The sequence below is a fragment of the Mesoplodon mirus genome, assembly GCF_964341445.2.
Source record: "Mesoplodon mirus genome assembly, chromosome: 19".
Lineage (NCBI taxonomy): Eukaryota > Metazoa > Chordata > Mammalia > Artiodactyla > Ziphiidae > Mesoplodon > Mesoplodon mirus.
In genome coordinates, this window is record NC_138995.1 from 65,202,690 (window position 1) to 65,225,849 (window position 23,160).

Here is a 23,160-nt window from a genome sequence, read left to right on the forward strand (position 1 = left end):
CTTCGCGGACCGGGGCACGAACCCGTGTCCCCTGCACCGGCAGGCGGACTCTCAACCACTGCGCCACCAGGGAAGCCCCCCACACACTGATTCTTTAGTCCTCATGTCAAGTCTAGAAAGGAGGTGGCAGTACCCCACCCATTTTACAGATGGGGAAATAGGGGCTCAGACAGAGGAAGCCAGGCGTGGGCCAAATTCTTAGCCTTCAGACCTCCAGGAACCTCCAAACTTTAGCGCCCAGTGCAGGGCTTTAAATGCAGCTCTGGGGCCACCTGGAAAGACTGGAGCTCACACACCTCTCCATGAGGTGGTTGCACGTGTCATCCCCACTTTACAGATGGGGAAACAGGCCCAGATAGGCAAGCCGCGCATCCCGGTCAGAACCCATGCAGCCGGACTCGCAGCCACCGTCCACGACACAGTCCAGGGTTCGACCTGCACCAACGCTTCACCTCAGCCCCGCGAGCCGCGGGAGCATCGTGACCCCGCCTCCATCCCCGAAGGGCGGAAGGGAGGGCCCCGGGGGCGGTATCCAGGCGCTCCCACCCTCACGGAAAATGGGTGGCTCCTCGGGAGCTCTAGCCGGCCCTCTACTAGGACCTGTGGCTCCGACGGAGCAGGAGGCTCGGGCCGGCCGCCCCTCTAGACCGCGGACTCCCGCACAAGCCCGAGTTAGACCCCGCACCGCCTCAGCTCCGGAACCAACTAGCCGACCCCGCCGCGGCCCCGCCCGGACCGGAAGCGCAGGAGTCCTGGCGTTCGTCCTTCGGGGTGCCCTGAGCGGTCTGCTCTTGGCGCCCGGAAGACGGCCATCTCCGTGGTTCTCCGGGCCAGCGCGGCGTCAGGGTTCCTTTTCCCAAAAGTGACCAGAGGAGGCCGGGACGGAGAGGCTTGAGAAAATGAGGTTCGAGAACCTGGCGGAAGGGGAACCGGCGATCTTGTCCAGGCTTGACTGGGCCTTAGGGTTACCATGGCGACCCCCTTTCCCCCGCCTCCGCAGGGGGCGGTGGGAACTCCAGCTTCCGGGTGAAGCTGGAGCCTTCCTGCGATTCGCCATCGCCTTGGAGACGCATTACGTCATCCAGTCAGGCAATCACTTGGATTCTGGTGATTGGTCGTTCCCAGGGAAGGGCGGGGCTTCCGGCTTAGGTCCAAGCTGTCAGTCGGTTCCAAGTGCAGGACCGAGGTAGGCCGGAGCGTCCCTCCAAAGGTTTAGGCCGTGTCCTTAGACCCCCGCAAGATCTCCATGGCCGGGTCCTCCCGCTCCGTGACCAGTAACTTCTTAAGTTCCCAACTCTACTTCCGCCCAATCCGGATGCCTGGTTCTCCCCCCAATTCCTGCCTCTGAGTCCCCCCCAAATCCAGGTCTCTGTTTCTCCTGCAGGTAAGGCCTTGGATTCCCCTTCAAGTCCAGGTCCCCGTTTCTCTCCCAGTTTGTGCCTCGCACCTCCAAATCGCAGCCACCATAATCTGTATCTGTGAGGCTTGTGAATTCATGTATCTGGTCTCCAAGATTTGAGATCCTGTACCCACTAATTTTGGATATTTGGATGTTCACAATGTGTTTCTGCATTTATCCTTAACCCAAGCCTCTGAGACCCCTATTAATACCCTGTCCTAAGGTTTCCAAACCCAGCCCAGTTCCTCCTCCCCTCTCTTCTTTACCCCAAGTGCTGCAAGTGAGAAGGCAGGTCCGGATTTGCTCCAGCGTTGCCGCCCCTGTCCTGCACATTCTGCACCATTGCCTCACCCCTGCCCCCAATTCCAGTGAGCCACTGTGAACACGTGGTCCTAATTTACAGCGAAGCAAATTGCGAATGGGGAAGGGGCTTAGGCTGGCCCACCTAGCAGGTGAACTGGCCCAGGCACCTCCCTTGCCTTGAGGTCTAGACCTTCCCCTCCTGCAGCACGCACCCAGGCCAAGCCAACCACCCCTGTGAGCCCAGGTTTAGACTCATGGTCAGTGGCCAAGGCACTGAGAGGCCCAGGACAGTGGGAGAGATCAACTTGTTCTCTGCCAAGCAGCTGTGGGAGGCGGGGAGACACAGTCCTGCGGGAGTTAGAGGAACAATAAATATGCTTGTTTGTTCGCATTCACTTGTTCCTTTGTTTGAGCAGGTTTGGAACCAAAGAGACCATCTTTCATCAGTAATTACATGGTTACTGGCTCAGCAGCCTTTTCTTTAAAACCGGAGAAGCCTAAGGCGCAGGGAGAGCCCCTCTCTGGATCATGCTAGATCCAGTGGAAAGGCCCAGAGTTGACTGAACTCATTTGTTTGTTGGGCACTTTGTATGTTCAGAGATCGGCGGCACTGGGGGAGACGTGATGCAGAGATGGTGGAGAGGCCAGCGGAGGAGGGAGAGGTCAGGCTCTGGGGCCAACCACCTTAGAGTCCCAGCTCTGCCCCCTTTTGCTATGGGACCCTGGGCGAGTTACTGCACCTCTCTGGGCCTCCCTGACTGCCTAATCAGGTTGTTCTGAAGAGCAAATGGTCTGATTCCCAGACTCCTAGTGCCTACCTGGCATTAGGAAGGGGTTTCCCCAGGCTGTGGCCAGGAAGAGGGGCAGACTCAGGTAAGGAGGTGTTCTGAACAGGAGATAGCAGGACTCCGGGTCTGGAATTGGTGTCTGGTGGAGGAGGGAGGCCTAGCCGCTTGGTGTCTGCCTGAAGCCCAGAGAGGGAGCAGCAAGACTGGGGAGAACTGCCCCACCCATCCGTCCATCCATCGTTTTTTCAGCAGTTACTTGTGAGCAGATACTGTGTGCCAGACTCAGTACTTCCAGCTGGGGACACAGTGGGGCAGAAACCAAACAGCCTCTACCCTCATGGAGCAGTTAAAAATCAGGGCAGAGGAGATGGCCAGAGCTGGTCAGCCCAGAATGAACATGATGCACCAGGAATGCAAAGGGGCTTCTGCAGAGACTTTCCTCCTCCAGCCTGAAGAACACAGCACCAACATCCCTAGACTTATGGGATCAGACTCCGGATTTTGTGCCTGTGTCCTGGGGACCTGAGGAAGCTGGACTGTCTTAGGCCTGGCAAGTAGTGTGTGATCGTCAGCTATGCAAGGTGACCCCCTACCTCGCACCACATAGGGCTTTACTGCAGGACCTCTCTCCTGCCCTCCCATGCATGGTGAGTCATTCCTGTCAGGTCTATAAAGATGCCCATTGTTGAGTGACCACTGACAGTCAGGCCACAGGCTCCAAACTCACCTTGTCTGATTTAGTTCTCTTTTCCACACTGACAGGGGAAACTGAGGTTCAGAGGGGGTGGGCCCCTGTCCACTTTTGAGGAGAAAGAGGCAGGGTTGGGGGGCCCCCTGGATCCTGCTGAGTGTGAGGGTGCCTGGTGCCTACTCCCAGCCTCCCTGTTTTCCCCCAGTCAGCACCTCCCCATCTGTGTCCCCCAGGACCAGGGAGGTCCAATGATCAGAGAGGGTCCCTCCGGGACCAGGAAGGAACCTACTTAGCTCCTCCCCAACCCCAGTAAAAGGCCCGAGGCTGCTGCTCTGTACATACCAGGGCAGAGGCCAGGGATAAGGCCACAGGCTGCAGTGGCTGGGGGCCTTGGCCTCTCTGGGTGCGGCTCCCAGACTTCAATCCACGCGAGCCTGAGGTCTAACCCGCTGCCCAGACCAGCTTTAAGGCCTGTGTCCCCCTGAGCAGTGGCATGAGCTGTGACTGACGACGACAGTCCAAGGGGGCCCAGAGTTTCTGGTCTGAAACGCTCCTGGAATTGGGATAGGGATAGGGGCGAGCCTTTATAGTCAGTCAACAAACATCGCGGCTGCTGAGCACCTGTAATGCGCATGCCCCGAAGGTGGGCAAGTGGGGTTGGTGCGGACAAATGAAGGACTGCCTGGGTCACGTGGCTGGGCCCCTTCGTGTCTGAGAAGGGGAACTCCCACCCTTGGAGGTTGAGGTGGGCACCTGGAGGTGAGGAGCCTCAGGCGCCTTGGAGACCAAGCTCTGCCAGATGCCACTCCCTGCCACCTGCAGCCAGCATGGGTGTGCAGCTACAGTGGTCGCTGCCTCTGCGAAGCCCGCCGAGGAGGCGTCCACAACCCAGTTCGGCTCCAGAGTCTAGGCGGGGGATGTGAAGTCTTGGCACGTGCTCTCCACGCAGACCGCCGGGGTCACTGGGTGCGGCTGCAGAGTGCGCAGGGCACGCACCACCGTGCCTACCCTGCACTCGATCAGTGACCTCGGCAGCACAGGCCCCAGCTGGATCAAAAAGGGCGGGGGCTGTCCCTCAGGCTCCTCCTCCAGGGCCCCTCCCCGACCCCCTCCCGCACGCGGTAACGGGGCAGGAGAGGCGGGGGCCAAAGAGAGACAATGGTCGGTCGTGGGGGGGACCCCGGCATGGCGTGAAGCGAAGGGTCCCCTTTCGGAGGCTCAGGCCCCAAGCAGCCCAGAGCGCGCGAGTGTGGGGGAGGGGGACCCGCGAGTGGTGCCCGCCCACGCGCGCGGGGCCGGGACCACAGCGGACAGCAGTCGCGACGCCCTGGCCTCACTGAGCTGCCGGGTCCTGTAGCGCGTGCTTGTATGGGCAGCGACGAGCGCGGGCCAGACTTCTGCCCTCATTAGACATGGCGGCGTTGACCTCATAGAGACCTCTGCGCCTGTGCAGGGGCCCCCCACCCACGAACTGGCAAGTGCTGGAAGTTGGACATCCGCCAGGCACAACCTTTGGGCCTGCTTCTGCAAGTACGCGTGCGCTGGAGGTTTACGGTTTCCGTTTGGCACAGAGGGCGCCTTTACATGCTCGCTCCGAATTGGTCCGTAAATACGCCTTGTTCTTCTGTGCACGCGCCGCCTTCGGTGACCCGGAAGTTCTCGCCTCCCTTAAAAGCGTCGGCCGGCGGCGCGCGGCCTTTTCTTGTCTGTGCCAGGGCGGCGCGTGGTCCACGCTGAGCGACCGAGACGCCTCAGCTGTGACTTAAGGTGAGGCTGCCGCGGAGTCGGAGGTCTGAAGGCCGATTCAGGGTCTTCTGGGAGCCGTGGGTGGGCCCCGAGACCGGGGGCTTCCCTCCGGCAGGGGACAAGGATGGAGGCGCGGGGAAGTTACTCTCGCCCCGTTGCTGATGCCCCGCCGCCGCCCCGTAGCCTTGCCCCCAGCGGACTGGGGAATGTTGACCTGGTCTCTGCAGTTCTACTTTATTTATTATAAGAAGTTTCCGTTATCCTTACATGCACGATGCACACTTGGGTCTGGACACGCTTTCTCCTAAATAGCAGCCCCTAATCCCCCCGTCGGGGTCGGATACCAAAACTCGACCTTTGCACTGGTAAAGCGCAGAATTCATACCATTGATCCTTCTGTCTTACTGATGAGGAAGCTGAATCCACAGCGGCTTGTAGGCTCTCCTAGGGTCGCAGAGCTCTTGAAGAACAAGGTTGGGGTTTGACTTCGAGCGGATGTAGCGTCAGGGCATTTGGCATCTCCTGCCCGTCTCTGGGCCGCCTTGCAACCGTTGAGGGGGTGCCTGCCAGCTGTTGGTCTCAGGGTTCCTGGGTGAGAGACAGGTGCTTCTTGCTGACAGATGAGTGGTTTTTTTAAGGTTCCACAAGGTGGACTCAGATGTTCACAGCCTTTCTCGGTTCCTGGTAACTTCCCAATTCTCAGGTTGTGCCCTAGCCTCAGAGTCCGTGGTGAGTATGCCTGGGCGTTGACAGTTTCTGTCCCTAGGATGACGGAGTGGGAGACGGCTGCTCCTGCAGTAGCAGAGACCCCCGACATCAAGCTCTTTGGGAAGTGGAGCACCGATGACGTGCAGATCAATGACATCTCCCTGCAGGTGAGGGGGGGTAATGATTGTGCTCCCCAGCTGGGGTGCGGTCACTGGAAGCTTGTAGCTGTCCCACTGAGTAGAGTTGAAGATGGTAAAGGAGGGATCCCTGGACCACCACACCCGTCGTGTCTGTTTTTCCTTGTATCCTGTTAGAGGTTGCTACCGTTTTTGTCAGGAGATGGTTCCTTCCTCAGAGGGAGTATCACATCCCACAAGTTGTTTAGTTAATTGTTTTGTAGTGAAATACACATAAAGTTCACCATGGTACCTTTTATTTGTTTATCTTTTTAGTTTCATATATTTTATTTTTTAAAGGTCATCTATAAGATTTGAGTGTTCTTGTTTTACTCAAGTATTGAAGATGACAAGGACAATACTTCATTCAGGCTATAAAATTTTATTTAAATTACATGTTTTAGAATTAAATAAAAATGGACAATATTCTTCAAGTTCAGAAGTTGTGCCTTGGAGAGAAGAGTCAATTAAATTATAAAGATTCAAATGCCTAAAAATCTAAATGCCTTACCGTCGTGCCTCAGTATCTGAGGGGTGTTCTTTCCAGGAGCCCCCAAGTTTACCAAAATCTGCAGATGCTGAAGTCCCATAAAGTGTAAGGGCCCAACGTTATCATTTTGTGTGGGGAAATCCAGTTGTCCCGGCACCTTTTGTTTTCATCTCTTGGAGTTTTCTGTATCTTACTTAAATTTAGACAATAAAATGTAACTTCAATCTCATTTATACATTATATGTATGTGTCCCAGCACCATTTGTTTTTTTTGTTTGTTTTTGCAAGAAAATGAACCCTTTTATTATGATTAAAGGGTCAGTACACCAAGATAACATAGCAATCCTATATGTGTATGCACCAAACAACAGAACTTTGAAATACATGAAGCAGAAACTTGCAGAATTTGTAAGAGGAATAGCCAATTTCTCAATTATACTTAAGGACTTCATCATCCCTCTCCCTGCAACTGACAGAAATACTAGACAGAAAGTCAGCAAGGATGTAAAAAGTCTGAGTAATAACCCCAACCAATAGGATTGTGAAGACACTTGTAGAAACTTCACCCAATAACAGTAGAATACACATTCATTTCAAGAAGCCTCACAGAACATTCAGCAAGATATACCACACCCTGGGTCATAAAACAAACTTCAACAAATTTAAACAATCAAACCAAACGTGAAACAAATAAGAAATCAGTAACAAAAAGGTACCAGAAAATGCTCCAAACAGGAAATGAAACAATATACTTCTAAATAATACACGGGTGACAGAGGAAGTCTCGTAAGGGAATCAAGGGATATTTAGAACTGAATAAATTGTAATGAAAACTTGTGGGATAAAGCTGGAACACTACTGAAGGAAATTTATAATACTTAATGATTCGTTAGAAAAGAAAAAAAGTTTCAAATCAATAATCTCAGCATCCCTCAAAAAATAAAAAGAGCAAAAAAATAACCAAAGTAAAGTAGAAGATAGGATATCATAAAGATGAGAACAGAAATCAGTGAAATTAAGAACAGAAAGGTAAAGGGACTTCCCTGGCAATACAGTGGTCTAGACTCTGTGCTCTCAATGCAGCGGGCATAGGTTCGATTCCTGGTTGGGGAACTAAGATCCCACATGTGCAGCACCATTTGTTGAAGAGTATTTATCCCATTGAATGGTCTTGGCACCCTTGTTGAAAATCAGTTGAGCAAGGATGTAAGGGTTTGTTTCTGAACTCTTTCATTGGTCTCTATGCCTATCCTTTTGCCAGTACCACACTGTCTTGATTACTATAGCTTTGTAATAGGTTTTGAAATTGGGGAATGGGAGTTCTCCCACTGTATGTTGCCCCCATACTGTTTTACACTTGGCCTCATTAGGACTTTTGTGGCGCCTTCATAAAAAGAAATTTATGTTTTGTGACTGCATTGGTATAATGAATAAGATTCAGGTTTGATCATATTTTTCTCTTATTTTAAAAGAAATTAAAGCTTTTTGTTGCCTCTAAATATATCATGGTACCTAGGTACTGAGCCTAACAGAGAATTCAAACCTGTTTTTCACTCTGAATGTCTTGTAGAGCTGTTTTCCTTCATGGGTTTGCTGGGGGAGAGGTCTGCAAATTTAAAAGGGCCAGTTAGTAAATGTTTTATAAAGTCTTTGTAGGTCACATGTGGTCTGTCACATGCGTGTTTGCTTCTTTGTTTTCTTTTTCTTGCTTTTTTTTGTACAACCCTTTAATAATGTAAACACTATTTTTCACTTTCCCCTGGTCCTCTCCTAGGGGCTGGGAAAGCAGAAGTCAGCAAGGTATCAGGGTTCTCACTCTCTGGAAGGCTGTGCTGGGCTCTACCATGGGGCCCAACAGCTTAACCAAACGCTTGGTGGGGCATTTGGTATTCGCAGGTTTTTTTTGGCACAGTGTGAGTCCCTGCATGGACACCTGTCTACTTGCCTATTTGTGCAAGTGGTCCTCTCCAGGCTAGACACCAGACTGTCGTGTCTACATCAGAATCCTCTGTGTTCTTTTCCTCTTAATCCTTGTATTTGTAGAAACTCATTGTTTGTACATGTTCTCATGTTTGTGTGGTAGAATGAGTTTGTGTAGGTTTCGTACTAGAAATATCCAAAGTAGTCCTCACATACACAGTTCCTCTTACTCAACCCCCCCGGATGGTTTAGTGTTTCTAGACACTGTCTTGGGATATGTATGTATATATAGGCAGGATTGTTGAATGATTGTTTTGAAACACTGGTTCTCTGGGTTAGTTCCCCCCACCCCTACCCCTTTAGGGGTACATTTTTGGGTGTCAGTAATGAGGAGGGCTACTGGCATACTACAGTGCACGGGACAGCCCCCCCAGAACAAAGAGTTATTTGATATAAAACGTCAGTGCAGAGTGAAGAACACTTTTAAAACAAGACTGGTATCGTGGGTGGTTATCTACTTAGTTTTCCATACGCTTCCTCCCGTTAGAAAGGAAGTACTCTTTTTAGTGTCCTGGTAAAGTCACTTGCTTCGGTTTTACTTTTCTGTGGCAGGCAGGTGGGGGGGAGGTACCCTGAGTGGGTGTTCAGTCTCTCTGGTCCCCTGCCAAGATCCGTCCTGCTCCTGACCATGGTCCCTTCACCCCCTCTTCCTGCTGCCCTAGGATTACATCGCAGTGAAGGAGAAGTATGCCAAATACCTGCCCCACAGTGCAGGGCGCTACGCGGCCAAGCGCTTCCGCAAGGCGCAGTGCCCCATCGTGGAGCGCCTCACCAACTCCATGATGATGCACGGCCGCAACAACGGCAAGAAGCTGATGACTGTGCGCATCGTGAAGCACGCCTTCGAGATCATCCACCTGCTCACGGGCGAGGTAGGGCCCGAGGCCAGCTCGGGCAGAGCGCCCTTAGCACGCCCTAAAGCCAGCGGCCGCCCCACGATATGCATGCCAGGGTGCTCCGGGATTTAGGGGTGAAGGGTCGGGGAGGGATGCTTGCCAGGTATCTGGCTCATGGCCCCCCTCTCTCTTAGAACCCCCTGCAGGTCCTGGTGAATGCCATCATCAACAGCGGCCCCCGGGAGGACTCGACCCGCATTGGGCGAGCTGGAACAGTGAGGCGGCAAGCTGTGGACGTGTCCCCGCTGCGGCGTGTGAATCAGGTGGGCTTGGGGCTTTGGGGCACACGTGGGTGGCCGGGAACAGCCACCAGGCTCTGGCAGAATCCTGCCTGGGGCAGCAGAGGCTGACAAGTGGGAATGTTCTCTGTCTGCATGTTTACCTGAGTGTCAGGTAATGAAGGCTTCCTGGATCCCCCCCCACACGCAGAGCAGGTCCTAGCTCTGGGCCCTCTCCTGGGCAGCATTTGATTGAAGGGCCCGTTTCATTTGGGTATATGTTTTTACTCTGTTTTTTTTAATTCTCCTGGACCATTTGAGAATCAGTTGCAGGTGTTTTGACCATTTCCCTGCTCACATTTCAGTGGGTGTCTCCCTAGAAGAAAGATGTTCTATCCCCACCGTCACCCCCAAGAAATTTAACAGCAATCTAACATTTGACATTACATCACTGTTCCAGTTTATGGAGCTGTCCCCAAGCATACCCTTTATAGCTGTTCGTTTTCAGTCAAGGGTTCCAGGCCAGGAGGGAACACACTGCATTTCCCTGTCACAGCTAGTTTTAAGTCACCTGTCATCAGGGACCCAGCTTCAGCCTTTGTGTCTGCACACTTTTTTGTGCCCCTCAGTCTGATCCCAGATCTAGCAGCATGGCACCCGGGCAGCGCTGTGGGCTCCCACTGTGTCTTGCCTCAGTTGGCCTGCGGATGGCGATGTGGTAGGCAGCATTGTTGGGTCCCAGGGTACTGGAGAGCCGTGTCCCTGCGTGGTGTAGGGGCAACCCCTACTTAGTACAGGCACCCCTGTGCTCCCTAGGCCATCTGGCTGCTGTGCACGGGTGCCCGTGAGGCCGCCTTCCGGAACATCAAGACCATTGCCGAGTGCCTGGCAGACGAGCTCATCAACGCTGCCAAGGTGGGTGAGGACACCTGGGGGGGGACGAGTCTCAAGGGGAGGGTCCTCCGACATTGGAGCTAACCATCCCTTCTTGCAGGGCTCCTCCAACTCCTATGCTATCAAGAAGAAGGATGAGCTGGAACGTGTGGCCAAGTCCAACCGCTGATTGCCTGGCCACAGCTGCAATAAACCTGTTTGCCCTTTGGGGTGGCCCCACCCACCTGTGCCACTGTCTGCTCAATGGGGACGGGTATCTGGGAGCAGGGGGTGAGGGGCATGATGGCTGGTGTTTTTGAGGAGCTGCCCATGTTCCTGGCATGTCTTCTGGTCTGTCGGGACCTGGACTCACCAGGGAAGTGCTCGGCTCAGGAAGCACCACTGACTCAGAACCGTGGCACCCCGGGCGGCAGGCCTGGCTGCCTGGACTGTTCCAGCAGGTGTTGGAAAATGAGAGGGGTGGGGTTGTCCTGGTAGAGATGTCACTGGTCTGGGGAGGGGCTTGGTGGCTGCAGCCCACCGCCCTGAGAGGTGTGTTGCCAGGAAGCAGCCCCACCGGGAGGAAGCCAAGGCCTGGGCTCTGGACCAAGACAGTTTCTAGCCCCTTGTCATTGGCTGGACAGGGCTGGTCCTGTCCAGTCTACTGTGGGGTCAGCCTGCCTTCAACCCCCAGGACTCCAGAAGTCCCACTCCTCCTGGACACACTGCCTCAGCCCAGAGCCGCTGACACCGCAGGTTGCACTCACCCAACCAGTGGCGCTAGGTGGAGGATTCATGAGGTGTTGAAGACGGAGTGGTGGTGGGGACCCCCTCTCCTGATGAGCCTGGACTGTCACTGCCCTGTCAGCTGTGCCTCCTTCCTTGCACCCCCGACATCTGGCCGATGTCAGGCTTGTTGCTCCCTGTCCTGGTGGCACCTCCCTGGGGGCAGGGAGGGCAGTGTGACAGGTCTGGTGGGAACCTGGCATCTGGAGGGAGTGGCCCCACCACAGGCACCCTCCCTCGGGGAGGAGCACTTCGCATCCAGCTGCAGGTAGACCTAGGGTTGCCGTCAGAACAGGCAAGGAAGCGCCAGCCAGAGGGAGGGAGCGCCAGCAGGTGGGAAGAGCCTGCTGGCCCGCTGGGGTCTGTCACTGGGGAGTCTGACTCCGGGGCTGCTGGCCACCTGTCCTGAAGCTTCCGTCCTCTCCTCCATCTGCTTCTCCCGTTTGTCTTCTGTGGTCTCCCCAGGGCCTGTCTCTGCCCAGCTCTCCTGGGAGTCCCTGTCTCTCCTCTCCACGCCTGTCTGGGATCCTTCCTGGAGTCACCCAGGTCCACCTGGCCCTTGGCTGGGGCGTCCCCCAAGTGTAGCTCAGACTCTGTGGTGCTCCCTTTGCCTGTCCCTAATCCTCTTCAGAACCCCTCTGGGTCTCACCTGCCTGTGTGCCTCCAGTCCAGGTCCTTCTCTGTCCCGACTCCCAGGCTCCTTGCCTACTGGGCTCTGCTGCCCCTTCTCTGGACGCCCCTGCCCTGTGTGGGGTGGTCCTTCCAGAGCCCAGCCCCTGACCCTCCCCAGACCCCCTCTGCCGTCTCCCCCCCCCGGCCCCTTCGCTGCCTGACGGCCTCTCCCCGCAGGCCGGGTCCAGATGCCCTGCCCACGGCCGCCCTGGATCCGCCGCCCCCGGGTCCCCCTGAGCTCGGAGCCTAGCATCCCGGGCTCGCCGTCCACACTCCGGTCCCCCAGCAGGGGGGAGGACGAAGACGGGGGTGATGAGGAAGGGGACGGCAGCCGGGGACCCATCCTGCCGCCCGCGTCCCCCGTGGAATGCCTCATCTGCGTGTCGCCCTTCGACAGCGTATTCAAGCTGCCCAAGTGCCGGAACTGCAGCCACGTCTTCTGCCTCGAGTGCCTGGCTCGTCTGTCTCTGGCCACGGCGGGCGGCGGCGACGCGGTGGCCTGTCCCTTGTGCCGCGCGCCCACGCGCCTGGCCCCACGCCGCGGGCTCCCCGCGCTGCCCACGCAGCTCAGCCTGCTGCCCGGCTCCGCACGCGCCCCGCCCCCGCGCCAGGGTGCCGTGCGCTTTGACCGCCGGCGCGGCGCTTTACCTGCGGCAGCCGCCGCCCGCGCCCGGACCGCGCAAGGCCCGCCCCCCGCCGCCGCCGCCGCCGCCGCCGCTGCGCCTCGGCCGCCCGCTGTCGCGCCGCCTGACGCTGGCCCGCTCGGCCTGGGTCTTTCACGCGGCCGTCGCCCTGGCCGTGCTGGTGGCCGCGGGCCTCGTGGGCACGGGCCTCTACATCTGCCTCATCCCGCGCGCCACCACCTCCAGCCCCGCTCGGCCCCAGCTCGTGGCGCTCGCCCCGGCGCCCGGCTTCTCCTGGTTCCTGCCTCGGGCCACGCCGGCGGCGCCCTGGACCCCCGGCTGGATGCCGGGCCCCGTGGGCCATGACCTGAACGCCGCCCCGCCGGGAGTTGCAGAGGACGCGCTGGAGCCCGAAGGGGTTCCCGAAGAGACAGAGACTCCGGACGGGTCCTTGGACCGCAGGTGGGGGGCGGAGGTGGGCCTGACTGGGCCCCGCGGGCACGCGGCGGGAGCAGGCGGTGGGGGGCGCAGTAAACGCATCCGCACCGCAGGCCCTGCCTCAGGCCTGGGGACCCCAGTGTCGTCCTGATGCTCGCCGTGATCCCCGTGGAGGCCTTAGAGGGCGCACGGCAAGCACCCATTTCTCTAGAGAGGCCTGGAGGGATCATTCCTGGCATCATTAGCACGGTGCAGGGACCCTCTCAAGGAGCACCCCTGACACCAATCTCTGTGGGACCCCCATGTCTGTAAAGGTCTAGCTGGGAGGCGCTCATAAACCAGCTGGGGATACACTCGATCCTCTTGTGGGAGTCCGGCCGCAGAGTCCCTCTGACCAACGTCGTGCAGTGGCCCTGCTAGGGGTACCCCATCCCTGATCCTCCTAAGGGTCCTACTGAGTAAACCCCAATCATCCGAGCTCCAGGAGGACGCTCATCCTTGGCTGGCACCAGAGCTTAAGTCTCTGATTTACTCGTCCTTTGGGCTTTCTGCAGGTGCTGGGGCCCCCATCTTTGAGGGCAGACTATTCCCTGGCCACACCTGTGAGTGGCCCACTGCAGGACCAACCACCCCACTCCTCCCCAGGCTGTGGAGTTGCTGCCTGCAGGCTGAGCCTGGGTGGGATCCAGCCATCTGCATGCTGGTCCTGCATTTGCTGCCTTACACACCTGGCTGGGACTTGGGCTTGAAGGGGGAGGTGTGGCCTGGCCAGGACTGGGGAGAGACCGACAGGGCCTGAGCCTCAAAGACTGGCTCCCACTTGGGTCCTGAATATCAACTTGCAATGGGACCTCGACTTCCCCTATGGCTAGTGGCTTCTGGGATTCTCCTAATATGCTGAGAGGCGGCTGTGGTCACTGAGGCTCAAAGAGGCCAAGGTTGCCCTCTGGGTCAGACAGTGTCGTGTGATTTTGGGTGAGGGATCGCTCCTGGACATCCCTGGTCCCTCTCCTTAGCCACTAGAGCCCTCATCACCCCCATCTCCACTCATTAAATACTCAGCGTCGGTTACTTCACCTCCTCCAGGGCTCCATCAGCATTTTGTAGCAACCCTGCTGTACGCTGGGGTGAATGAAGCCTCAGCCCTCCTTCAGCAGGGAGAGTGGTCCTCCTCTCAGAAGCCTTCCTGGGTTAGTCACAGTGGGGTAGATAGCAGCCACCTTCTGCACAAACTGAACATGGACTTTCTGTCTCCCCCCAGGCCCTGGAGCCCCCAGTCTGCCTCACTTCACCCCAGGTTGGGATGCTGTGTGTGGCAGGTGACAGGGAGGAGACCTGGTCGGGCAGGAGCAGGACTGACTGGTGGTCTGTATTGGTTTTCTCCGGCTGCTGCAACAAATTACCACCAAATCAGGTCCTTAGAACAGCACGTGTTAGTTATCTTACAGTTCTGCGGGTCAAGGGTGTTGAAATCAGTTTCACCGGGCTAAAGTGGAGGCGTCCACAGGGCGAGTTCCTTCTGGCTGCTCTGAGAGAGGATTTCCTTAGCTTTTCTAGCTTTTCTATCTGCATTCCTTGGCTTCCTCCTCTGTCTTGAGAGGCAACAATGTAGCCTCTTGCAATCTCTTCCTGACTCTCCTGCCTCCCTCTTTCACCTATAAGGACACTGGGATTGCACTGAGCCCACCCAGATAATCCAGGATAACCTCTCCAACTCAATATCCTTAATTTAATCACATCTGCAAAGCCCATTTTGCCATGTGAGGTAACAGATTCACATATTCCAGGGATTAGGATCTGGATACCTTTGGGGGCCCCAACTAGGCTTACCAGAGGGTCTCCAATATGCCCCTCCTCATGCCTTCCCTCCTCCCCCCCAGGCTGGGAGAGTTACGGTGAGGGAGTAGAACTGGCAGGGATGGGCCCAGCCAGGGGGGTCAGAAGGGGCCCTTGGCTGGTGGTGCACAGAAGAGAAAGATGACGCTTTCTGCCTGAGGGTGTTCAAGGAAGGCTGCCTGGAGGAAGAGGCCTCGGGGCTGTATTTTTTTTTTTTTTTTTTTTTTTGCGGTACGCAGGCCTCTCACTGTTGTGGCCTCTCCGGTTGCGGAGCACAGGCTCCGGACGCGCAGGCTCAGCGGCCATGGCTCATGGGCCCAGCCGCTTCGTGGCTTGTGGGATCTTCCTGGACCGGGACACGAACCCGTGTCCCCCGCATCGGCAGGCGGACTCTCAACCACTGCGCCACCAGGGAAGCCCGGGGCTGTATCTTTAAGGAAGCTAAGGAGTAATGCTAGCTGGCATTGAGGCAGGGGGCCCTAAGCAGGGAGCTGGTGGCTGAGGGCAGTGGTCAGGGCTGGCTCCTCCCTGTCCTAACGTGCTTCCTCCTCGGGACTGTGGGAAAGGGTTGCTTCTCCACCCTCCCAGCTGGGAGCCTGAGACCTCAGTCTCTCTTCCCGCAAAATGAAGCCTTCCTCGATGTCTGCCCGCCCACTGCCCGCGAACAAAGGGGCTGCCTGAAACCACCCCGGGGCCGGGATCACAGGGGACTCCTCCCGACACTTGCCTGCCAGCCTCTGGCCACCTGGGGCTGTGCTCTCCGGGCCCTCCCTCTGCCCGTTCCATCCCCGCCGGACGCACCCCCCACGCATCTGTCCCAGGCTTGCTCCTCCTTCCACTGGTCCCAATGCCTGTGAACACCCAGAGAGTGGGGGTTAGCCTCAGTGCCTGGCATGGGTGCCCAGGGACGCCTTTACCGGCCAGACTTTGGTTCTCGCTTCTGTAAAACGGGAGACAATAAGCTACTTGCAGGAAGAATTCGTTCATCCACAAGTATTTATTGAGCGCCTGCTGTGTACCAAGGGGGGACTCGGGGCACCTTGTGAACGAGGGACTTCGCATGGCAGATGGTGTCCAGGGGGCTGAGGAGAGGAGCCATCATCTTGGCAACACCGCCTCCCCCTCCACGCTCGTGGGGCCCTCAACTCCCCAGGCCTTTTCCAGGCCCTCCGCCAGGTCTCCTGCATTTGCCCCCGAGGGGCGCCGAGTGCTCCCCTCTACCGGGATCCAGCCAGCCTCTCTCCTCGCGAGGGTCAGGGAGATCTCTGCCCACACCACACTCGTCTCCTGTCATTGGGGCCTCTTGTGTTCAGGCCGAGGGAACAAGGCCCACGGGGGGCCCTCGCTGGACCCTGAGAGCGGAAGTGTCCAGCTTACAGATGGGGAAACTGAGGCTGGGAGCGGGGCAGAGCGTGGATTCGAACAGGGACCAGAGAGCTTTCTGCAAAACACTTCCCCTCAACTCCACACCCTGGCAGGGCAGCCTCGCTTTTCCTTCCTCCCCGGGCCCCGCAACTGCAGCTCTCCTCTGTCCTCCGAGTTTGCCATCCTCTTGAGTCTTTCCCGCTCACAAACCCAAGCGGTGTTCGAGGCGGGGAAAGCTGGGAGGTTGTCAGCAACGCGGACCAATCGGAGACCGCATTCTGGGCTGGGGGCGTGACCTTAATTGCCATAGCAACCTGGCCCGCCTTCGCCCCGCCGCTCTGTAGGGCTGCGCGCGCATCTTGCCCCTCCCGGAGCCTGGTGGGAGGGGCAGAGAAGGCGCGCCAGCACTGATAGCCAATCGAAAGCTTGAGACTATCGTTGCTATGGCGATTTCGCCCGCCTTCGGCCTGTCGCGCGCATCGTGTATGTGTGTGGGGGGAACTGGGGGAGGCGTGTGTGTGTGTGTGTGTGTGTGTGTGTGTGTGTGTGTGTGTGTGTGTGTGTGTGTGTGTGTGTGTGTGTGTGTGTGTGTCCGACCAATCAGGGGCCCGAAGCTGAAGCGAAGGCCGACTCCGTCCCAAGGGAGAAACAGGCTCGAATGGGGAGCGTCTCCCCTAGGGGCACACACCTTGGCGGGGCAGAGCTGGGCCTGTCCTAAGCTGTGGCTTCCTATGCCCTGTCAGTCTCTGCAGAGGCTTGGGGCCAGAGGTGCCAGGAGAGACCTATGACCTGCGTCCCTCTTTCTGGGGCATGGAGTTTCCACTCTAATGGCCGTGGAAAACTCCACATTGGGTATGGGACTTCTCCCAGGAATCTTCCAGAAATCTACTCGTTTTTATTTTTAATAATAGCCTTCTTGAAATGTAATTCACACACCATACAATTTGCCCATTTAGAGTGTACAATTCATCGGGTTGTTAGTATGATCACACAGTTTATGCAACCATCACCACTATCGAATTCCAGAACATTTACAAAAAGAAGCCCCATACCCTTTCGAGTCATGTCCCATTTCTCCTTTTCCTCAACCCCTGGCAACCATTAGTCTACTTTTTGTCTCTATGGATTTGCCTATTCTGGACATTTCGTACCAATAGAATCATACAGTTTGTAGAAATCCACTCTTAAAAACAGCAGTGTGTGGATTGTTCTTCCCAACTGGTGGGGCCAGCTCAGCCATGGGTGTGGACTCTGGAGCCAGAGAGATGTGGTTGTGACTCCTACTCCTATTATGGCCTTGTTCTTAGCCCTTCTGAAACTCACTCTCCGCTTGGGGAGTGGTGGGGTGTACTCTTGACCTTGGGCTCTCCTGGCTTCACTCAGGCCGTGCTCCCTGCTCTCAGGTACTGGTGGGCTGTGACAGGGCTGAGGGTCTCTGCTGGATTTTAAGGAGCCACAGGAGGCCAGACACAACAGGAGCAGATGGGCCCTGGGGGCTTGTCCTCTGGCCAGCCTTGTTTCAGGCCAGGCATTTGTCCCCGTCAGCCACGGACCTCCTCAATATCTGTCGCATGCTGAAATTTCATCTCATAGTTCTTTCCTTATCTCAACGGGCACCTGTGATATTTGCCAGGCTCTGGGCTGACTGCTGAGGTGGTAGCGGTGAACAAGAAGGTCACAGATGTTCTTATTTCTCTCTTCCTTAGAAGTCATGTTCCAGGGCAGAGCTGGACAGTCCACAGCCAGACAAACCATTCATAGTATTCTTTAGGTCAAAGCTAAGTGTTCTGTGGAAGACAAAGCAAAATGATGTGACAAAGACTGTGGGGGGCCCAACTTCGATGGGGGGAGTCAGGGAGTAGGAGCACAGATGCCCAAACAAGGCAAGCAGAGGCCAGGGAACAACCTGCAAGAGAAAATGGCAAGAGCAAAGGCCCTGAGGCAGGGACAGGCTTACTGGCGCCACCGTGAGGAGCAGAGGGCCATTGGAGGAGGGGTGGCCATCGGAGGAGGGGTGGCCATTGGAGGAAGGGTGGCCATTGGAGGAGGGGTGGCCATTGGAGGAGGGGTGGCCATTGGAGGAAGGGTGGCCATTGGAGGAGGGGTGGCCATTGGAGGAGGGGTGGCCATTGGAGGAGGGGTGGCCAAGACGGACAGGAGTGTGGGAGGGCTGATGTTGGTGAAGAGCCCTTAGTGATACGTGGGTTCTTTTGTTTCTCTTTCTTTCTGAAGGTATTTAGGAAGCCAGTCCAGGTACTTTATGAGCTTCATGTTCTCATACTTGAGGTATCCCCAAGATAAGGAGGCAGCTTATTCTTGAGAGATGCTGCCTGTTTTCCAGGGGGTTTAAAGCCTCATCGTGTTTTGTGCTAAGAAGTAGGCTACAGTTGGGACTTCCCAGGCGATCCAGTGGTTGTAAGACTCCGCGCTCCCAATGCAGGGGACCCGGGTTCAATCCCTGGTCAGGGAACTAGATCCCACATGCATGCCGCAACTAAGACCTGGAGCACCCGAAATAAATACATAATTTTTTTTAAAAAGGGGGAGCAGGAATAGAGACGCAGACGTAGAGGACACGGTTCGGGGTGGGGCGGAAGGGGAAGCTGGAACAAAGTGAGAGAGTGGCATGGACATATACACACTACCAGACGTAAACTGGACAGCTAGTGGGAAGCGGCCATGTAGCACAGGGAGAGCAGCTCGGTGCTTTGTGACCACCTAGAGGGGTGGGATAAGGAGGGTGGGAGGGAGACGCAAGAGGGAGGCGCTACGGGGATATATGTATACGAATAGCTGATTCACTTTGTTATAAAGCAGAAAGTAACACCATTGTAAAGCAATTATACTCCAATAAAGATATTTTTTAAAAAAAGAATTAGGCTACAGTCTTGAAGAAGACATTGATCTTCCTGCCTGTATTAGTTTCTGCCTCAGCCTTTTCTATCGTCATATATTGTTGCTGGGAGAACCCAGCCCTGCACTGGGAGGGGGCACCTGGAAGCTTGTGCCTGGTCTCTCTGGGAGAGAGAGAGAAGCTTCTCTGGGAAGCTTGTGCCTGGTCTCTCCTAGAACCTGCCCTGTGTGCCTCTTTCCTTTGCCAATTTTAGTTTGTACCTTTTCGTTGTAATAAATTGTAACTAAGAGTTTGACAGATTTTCTGAGTTCAGTGTGTCCTTTTAGTCAGTCTTCAGAACCGAGGGCTCTGAGGTGGCTCCTAGCTGTCTTGCAGTTCTTGGCAGGGCCGCCTCCTGCCAGCTGCTGACTTGTGATGGGAGGGCGCCCTCGCGATCTTCGATCTTCACCTGCAGGCAGCGCTGGAGTCAGTCGCACCGCAACTGCTGAGCGTGGCCATCCCCATCCTCTCCTCCTCCAGCAAATTCCTTCCAGCCACCTTTGTTTTACACGCCGCTCCTCTGGTTAAATTCTTCAGCTCTATGACTTCTTAATCAGGGGTCAGCAAACTTTTTCTGTAAAGAGCCAGATAGTAAATATTTTCACCTTTGCAGGATGTGAAGTTTCTGGTCACTGCTCAACTCTGCCACCACAGAGTCAAAGTACCATAAACAATATGTAAATGCATGGCCATGGCTCTGTTTCAATAAAACTCTATTTATGTACGTGGAAATCTGAATTTCATGTAATTTTCATGTCATGAAATAGTATTCTTTTGATTTTTTTTTCAATCACTAAAAAAATGTAAGGACTGTTCTCCTTTTGGGGACGAGACAAAAACAGAAAATGGCCTGTATTTGGCCCACAGGCTGTAGTCTGCTGAGCCCTGGCTTAAATTACTCACGACTCTCGACTCTGATTTCCAGGGATCCCCAGAAACGAGTGTCCTTTCCTGACTGGTTGTGTGCATGTGGTCTGAGAAGCATCATTCACGTCTGCACCAGGCTGGAGTAAGGCTCTTCTGATCCAGTCCGCTCTGGGTGGTCCCCCCAACCCCCCATGGGATACAGACTTGGCTCATCAACACAGGTGGCCCCTCCCTTGCCAAAAGGCCAGTCCAGAGCTTGATGCTCCCAGCAGTTCTGGACTCCCCCCTTAAGCAGTGTGAAGGGCTCTGTAGTGGGAAGAATAGTGGCCCCCAAAGATATCCACGTCCTCATCCCTAGAATGTGTGAATGTTACTTACCTTATGTGGCTGAAGAAACTGCAGATGTGATCGAGGATCTTAAAATGGGGAGATCATCCTGGATTCTTTGGGTAGGCCCTCAGTGCAATCCCAAGTACCCTTCAAGAGGGAGACAGGGGAGACAGAGAAAGAGATGTGACGATGGAGGCAGAGATTGGAGTAATGTGGCCACAAGCCAAGGAAGGCTGGCAGCCACCAGGAGATGGAAGGGGCAAGGAACAGCTTCTCCTCTGGACACTGTGGAAGGCACGTGATCCTGCTGACACCTTGATTCTGGACTTCTAGCCCCAGAACTGTCAGACAATAAACGTCTGGGTTTTTTGGTTTTCTTTCTTTCTTTATTTATTGGCTGCATGGGGTTTTTGTGGCTGCACCCGGGCTTTCTCTAGTTGCGGCGAGCGGGGGCTAATTTCGTTGCAGTGTGCAGGTGGGCTTCAGTAGTTGTGGCACACGGGCTCAGTAGTTGTGGTGCACGGGCTTAGCTGCTCCGTGGCATGTGGGATCTTCCCGGACCAGGGCTCGAACCCGTGTCCCCTGCATTGGCAGGCGGATTCTTAACCACTGAGCCACCAGGGAAGACCTGTCCGTTGTTTTAACCCACCCAGTTCCTGGTCCGTTGTTATGGCAGCCTAGGAAATGAATACGCCTATTGTTCCTTCCCCTTTCTGGACATTCCACCCTCTTGCCATTTCTTTTTTCTTTTTTTCTTTTTTTGGCCACGCCACATGGCTTGCAGGATCTTAGTTCCCCAACCAGGGATCGCACCCAGGCCCCCGGCATTGGAAGCGCAGAGTCATAACCACTGGACCACCAGGGACCTACCAGGATTGCCATTTCTAGTCTGACTTCCTCCCCTGCCTGTTTCCCACCTCTCTGTCCTCTGCCTCTGCCTCTTGTCTGCTCCTCTCTGCAGCGCTCTCCAAGTCGGCCTTCACTTAGTGGTCATGAGGTGTGCATATATGCTTGAATAGTCCGTGAACACCAGCTACTCAGTTACAGTTGGATTTTCCTGGGCCTGAACACGTCCTTCTACGCAGTGTTCACAGATGAAACCCATTTACGGAGGAGTGTGTTTGAGAGTGTACCTCCAAGCAGACTCTCCACCTTCTGTACTGCATCCCTGTCTCCTTGCCCTTCACAAGGAACCCTCCACTCTGTGACCTTGCACAGTAGCCCATTAACCTGACTCAAGCCTCCTCAGTGGACATATTCTGGGTGTCAGACACACATGTGTGATGGGGCTGTCCTCTCCTATCAAAGTCAAGATGCACTTTTGCCAGCATTTCTTGGCTTTCCCGTTGTTGACTTGGAGTGCAGGATGAGGAGGCACCTTTCAAGCAGGGTGTTTCTGTAAGAGTGTCACAAGTCCTCAAGGGAGGTCCTTCCACCCAGAAGACCACCTCTGTGACACATGTAGTCCAGTCTTTTTTTTAAATCTAAAATGTGTTTATTAGGATGTTTTCCCATTCATCTTGATTCGGTGTGCTTTTACTGCCTTTCTTTAAAACGTGTGGTTCAGTCTTAAAGACTTACACTTAGCTGAGCATTAAGAAATAATCCTTGGGTAGGAACCATACATATGTGGGGCATGTGGGAGAGGCTTCTAGTTCAGTGCAAAATTTCACCAGCACCCATCTTCCAGTAATAATAATGTGTTAATAACCATGGTGTTAATGAAGTAATAACACTTATTGAGAGTTCACTGAATTCCAAGCACTATGGTTTGCCTGTCATACCTTTTATTTGAAGCTCATAACACCTCCACAGGTAAGTCCTAGAGGTTGTGAAGAAGATAAGGACGTAGACTCCAGAGCGAAACTATGTGGGTTCACATCCCACCCCAGCTAATAATAAGCTCTGTGCTCTTGGACAAATAATGTAAGCTTTTTGTGCTTCAGCTTCCTTAATTTAAAAATGGGGCCAATAGGGAATTCCCTGGCAGTCCAGTGGTTAGGCCTTTGTGCTTCCATTGCAGGGAGCACGGGTTTGATCCCTGGCTGGGAACTAAGATCCCACATGCCACGCATAGCGTGGCCAAAAATAAATAAATAAAAATGGGGCTGATAATGGCACATGCTTTCTTGGTGTTTGAGAGACTCAAGTTGATATGGGTAAAGGCCATCGAGCAGAACTCAAAATGTGCAGTACTTGCTACTATCTCTATATTGTAGGTGAGGACACCAGAGTTCACAGAGGTCCAACTGCCTGCCCCACGTGACTCCTGTCCCCAGTGAAATTATGCTTGGGTTGGGGTTTGAACCCGGGGATACAGGACTGTTGTGTGTGCAGAGGAAGATGTTACTTTTCTTATTTCATGCCCAACTTACTAACATGGATTTGTCAGTTAGCATTTTAAAACATGAAGCAATCCAAATTTCTAAATAATTACAGGTGGAATGAGTAAAGCTTACGGATTTAAGAAACTAATTGTGTCCACATTTAAATACTGATTTCATCCCACTCCTAAGTGTTTACTCAAGTGAAATGAAAACTATGTTCACAGGCTTATATGCAAATATTCATAGCAACTTTATGCAAAATAAATAAAAAGTAGAAACAACTCCAATATCCCATTACCAGGGTGGATAAACACAATGTGGTGCATCCATAAAATGAAATCCGTTAAGTCCATCAGAAGCAAAAAATTAATGATCTATGTGCAACACTATGGGGAAAAAATCTGAAAAGCATGAAGGTAAGTGAAAGAAGCCACGAAAAAAAAATAATAACCTGTAAGACCCCCACATATGAATTCTAGAAAACACAAAATTATAGTTTTGTAGTTTGGCTGCACTCACAAGGTGACAGCTTTATGAGCTCCTACAAGAAAAGGTATGCAGGGCATTTTAAAAAATATATATAAGTTTATTTATTTGGCTGCGTTAGTTGTGGCTCCTGGGCTCTAGAGCGCAGGCTCAGTAGTTGTGGCACAGGGGCTTTGTTGCTCAGAGGTAGGTGGGATGTTCCCGGACCAGGGCTCGAACCCGTGTGCCCTGCGTTCGCAGGAGGATTCCTAACCACTGCGCCACCGGGG

At 54.5% G+C, this 23,160-nt stretch overlaps 2 protein-coding genes across 2 annotated transcripts; both read left to right on the forward strand.

Moving 5' to 3' along the window:
• Window positions 1-4,817: 4,817 nt before the first annotated feature.
• RPS5 (ribosomal protein S5) lies at window positions 4,818-10,512 on the forward strand. The gene is made up of 6 exons (XM_082607843.1): window positions 4,818-4,948; window positions 5,694-5,802; window positions 8,944-9,153; window positions 9,312-9,440; window positions 10,212-10,310; window positions 10,390-10,512. Exons 2-6 carry the CDS (start codon window positions 5,695-5,697, stop codon window positions 10,456-10,458), a joined length of 615 nt encoding a protein of 204 aa, XP_082463969.1. The 5' UTR covers window positions 4,818-4,948; window position 5,694; the 3' UTR covers window positions 10,459-10,512.
• A 1,402-nt stretch (window positions 10,513-11,914) lies between these two features.
• Window positions 11,915-13,102, forward strand: RNF225 (ring finger protein 225; the record flags this gene model as incomplete). Its single annotated transcript, XM_082606955.1, is given in 2 exon segments — window positions 11,915-12,366; window positions 12,368-13,102. Coding segments are annotated over 2 exon segments (1,023 nt in total). The 3' UTR covers window positions 12,939-13,102.
• Between the last annotated feature and the right edge of the window lie 10,058 nt (window positions 13,103-23,160).

Bases quoted from the DNA above. Each gene is read 5' to 3' on its own strand.
- RPS5 (XM_082607843.1), top strand. From the start codon at position 5,695: ATGACGGAGTGGGAGACGGCTGCTCCTGCAGTAGCAGAGACCCCCGAC. The intron at 5,803-8,943 runs GTGAGGGGGGGT...CTGCTGCCCTAG, and splicing joins TCAATGACATCTCCCTGCAG to GATTACATCGCAGTGAAGGA. The intron at 9,441-10,211 runs GTGGGCTTGGGG...TGTGCTCCCTAG, and splicing joins CGCTGCGGCGTGTGAATCAG to GCCATCTGGCTGCTGTGCAC.